Source organism: Glycine max, chromosome 4 (genome assembly GCF_000004515.6).
Source record: "Glycine max cultivar Williams 82 chromosome 4, Glycine_max_v4.0, whole genome shotgun sequence".
Lineage (NCBI taxonomy): Eukaryota > Viridiplantae > Streptophyta > Magnoliopsida > Fabales > Fabaceae > Glycine > Glycine max.
Window position 1 is genome coordinate 19,302,590 of NC_016091.4, and position 3,798 is coordinate 19,306,387.

General features: G+C 38.2%; 1 protein-coding gene across 1 annotated transcript in view; it reads left to right on the top strand.

Annotated features, from left to right (window-relative positions):
• The first annotated feature begins 211 nt into the window (after positions 1-211).
• Positions 212-3,798, top strand: part of LOC106798510 (uncharacterized) — a 39,792-nt gene continuing 36,205 nt past the window's right edge. The window contains exons 1-3 of the mRNA XM_041014640.1: positions 212-281; positions 2,430-2,824; positions 3,037-3,758. Coding sequence (XP_040870574.1) covers positions 212-281; positions 2,430-2,824; positions 3,037-3,758 — 1,187 coding nt within the window. The remainder of the gene's footprint in view (positions 282-2,429; positions 2,825-3,036; positions 3,759-3,798) is intronic.

Below are 3,798 nucleotides of genomic sequence, written 5' to 3' on the forward strand. Positions count from 1 at the left end.
TTATGTTATTTTAGGGTTTATTTTCTAATTTATACTGCTGCCATGACCAATACTATGGTGCACGCGGATCTCTGTGTCCCCATGGACCATCAGGGTTGAACCGTTAGATCCTAGATCTAACGGCCAATGTTATCCCCTGTTTTGATCAGATGCGTCTCACCTCTTGGTTTTTACTTGTTCTTCTTCTCTTGTGACGTCTGATTAAGATCTAATGGCTAAGACTGTGTCTCCCATGATCAAATCTGGACGCTTCGATCAATCTGACGATTCAGATTTGATCTGTTAAGCCCACTTTTTATTTTGAGCCCATTTCCTTTTTTCTGTTCCTTCTAGTATTTTACTTTCTGCACCCCCTTTTCTTCTCTATTCTTTTTTTTTATTACTTTTTTATGCATCATATTTACTTTATGCCCTTGCATTTTTTTTATTTTCTTTATTTATTTTCCAGCACCATATCTATTTTACGTCTTGCATTTTATTTTCCAGTATCATATTTATTTTTTTTTTTTGTCTTGCATTTTTATTTTGTTTATTTTTATTTTATGCACCATATTTACTTTATGTCTTGCATTTTTTTTATTTATTTTTAGCGTCATGTTTATTTTATGTCTTGCATTTTTATTTTCTTTTATTTTATTTCCAGCATTATATTTATTTTTATGTCTTGCATTTTTTATTTATTTTTAGCATCATGTTTATTTTATGTCTTGCATTTTTATTTTCTTTTATTTATTTCCAGCATTATATTTATTTTTATGTCTTGCATTTTATTTTCTTTATTTATTTTATGCACCATATGTATTTCTTGTTTTGTATTTCATGCATTTTATTATTTCTTCTAGCATATTTATTTTAATGCATTTGAAATTTTTATTTATTATTGTCAATTAGAATGTATCTAGGTCCAATGTAAATAAAAATAAAAATGAGAATCTGCACCGACACTCACATTTATTTTTATGTTTTCCGCCGAGGACGATCATGTGATTTGAACCGTATCCGAGGAAAAGGACCCTCACTTGATCCAACGTCATTTTAAGGGATCCGGCGCGTTTAGACTTATCTCCGCATAATTTCCAAAAAAAAAAAAAAAAAAAAAAGGGATCAATCTTTATTCTTTCTTTCTTAATCAAATCTTTAATCAATCAAAACATTTTTTCAAATTTAAAATCAATCGAACTCACTTCTTTTATTTCTTCTATGCCTTTTCGGCCTCTTACCTTGCCTAAACTCTTCTTTTTCGAACTTTAAAATCAATCAAAACCAATCACTTGACTTTCTACTCCGAACTACATGATTTTGATCCATTCGGTATGTAGGCAAAAGACTTTGTCTTCCCAAATCAAATAAAAATAAACAAAAACTTTTTCTTCTCCTTTCTTTCGAACCCACCTCTTTAATCTTTCCACACTTGAGCATTTATTTCCAAACAAATTAATTTAGCATAAAGATAAAATAAGCAAGAGGTTCCTATAGAGTACTATAGACGTTTAGGGTGCTAGTACCTTCCCTTGCGTAACCAACCCCGGACCTTTGATCTCTCAAAAATAGGGTTTTTCGAGCTTTCTCCCTTTTCTTCGGAAAAAATAAAAGATCGGTGGTGATCTTAAAAATGCGAGTCAATGCTAATCAATAGCTTGATATCAAAAAATCACCGCGACAGAAAATGGCGACTCCACTGGGGATCACACTCCTAAGTGGTTAAACCTATCTTGTTTTTTCATCTTTATGCTTTGTTATTATTTGAAACTGTAAATACGTGCTTAAGTGTTTATCTTTTACGTGAGTGGTGAGATAAGTCCTACACCCGGACTTGAGGGAAACATAGATAGGATGGTGGTATAATCATAGTGTCTTTCCGAGAGTGAGTTTCGGATGTGGCACATGTGATAACCCCGCTCAATGGAGGGATCTTGGAATATTACTATGTTGGCATGAGTAGTCGTGTTCAGCATTAATATTTCCAAGCGACCTATGAAGTTGAGGACCTTTAGTTACCTTAACCCATCTTAGCCTTTTAGGACGTAGTGCGGTGGCTAATCAAGAGTAGTCTTGAATTGGTTGATACGCGATACTACACTCAAACGAGGCTTTCCTATGGACATTGTTGGACCGGGAGTAGTCCCGCAATCCGACAATATCCGGAAGTGGTCAATGACTTTGGGAACTTGGTAGAACCCGTGATACAGGTACATATGAAACCATAGTCCTTACCAAATGACGTGTTACCCTTAACTCCAACATTTTGGATTTAACTTCACCATGTTTTCTCCATACTGTGGCATAACCATGCATACATGCATCCATGCATAAACTCTTTTTTTTTTTTTTCATCCAAATTATCGAAGGACTTAGACAAGCTTTTTGTAAACTTTGTAGATATGGACATCCCACTGAGAAGCACTAGGAAGTACCTTTCAAAAAAACAGACCTGTTGAGATTAAGGGAGCTAGCATCTTTAGTAAGTGATCCAGTTGATTTTCAAGCTCATCATGGGAAGTTGCTCAGAATTCTTAGAGTAGATGTTGAGGAAGGATGCCTAGAGACCCTGGTTCAGTTCTATGACCCGCTCTACCATTGCTTCACATTTCCCGATTACCAGCTTGTCCCCACACTTGAAGAGTACTCCTACCTAGTAGGTTTACCTGTGCCAGACAAGATACCTTTCCATGGTTTTGAGCCTACCCCTAAACCCTCCGACATCGCAGCCGCCCTCCATCTTAAAACCTCCATCATCCAAGCAAACCTTACCTCTAAAGGAGGCCTCCAAGGTCTTCCACCCACTTCCTCTACCAACAAGCCTCCATATTTGCTGAAGCAGCTAGTATACTTGCCTTCCATTCTATCCTAGCCCTCCTTATATATGGCCTTTTACTCTTCCCAAATATTGACAACTTCATCGATATCAATGCCATTAAAATCTTTCTTACAAAGAACCCCGTACCCACTCTACTCGCCGATACCTACCATTCTATCCATGACCGTACCCAGGCTGGCCGTGGAACCATTTCTTGTTGTGCACCCTTACTCTATCAGTGGTTTACCTTCCACTTACCTCAATCCCGTGCCTTCAAGACCAATGATGATAAGCTTTCTTGGCCTCGCCGAATCATGACTCTTGACCCATCTGACATTGTTTGGTACCAAGCAGCTAGTGATGTTGGAGAGATTATTGTGAGTTGTGGTGAATATCCCAACGTACCTCTTTTGGGTATGCGTGGCGGAATTAGCTACAACCCGCTTCTCGCTCGACGACAATTTGGGTACCCGATAAAGACAAAACCAAACAACCTTGCCTTGACTAATGAATTCTATCTTAACCATGGAGATCACTCGAACAAAAGGGAAAGATTCGCACAAGCTTGGAGCGCTATCCGCAGACTCAACAGAAGTCAGTTGGGAAAGAAATTAGACTATGTGCACGAATCTTATACCCAGTGGGTTATTGATAGGACCAAGAGCTTTGGCCTACCCTACCGCTTACCCAGATACCTATCGTCCACCATCCCACCATCATCCTTGCCTATCCCCTTTGATACTAAGGAAGAGTTTCATGAACAATTAACCAAAGAAAGGCAAGAAAAAGAAACTTGGAAGAGGAGATACCAGGAGCTCGAGCAAGAGAATGAGATTTTGAAGGGGAAGATAGCCCAACAGAGCCGTGAGCTTTTTATCCAGAACCAGAGGATGATTGAGAAGGACGACTTGCTTCGTCGGAAAGACGCTTTGCTCCACCGAGATGCTAGAAGAAAGAGGAGGTTTATGGATTTGTTCTCCCGTGCACATCAGATCCGAGGA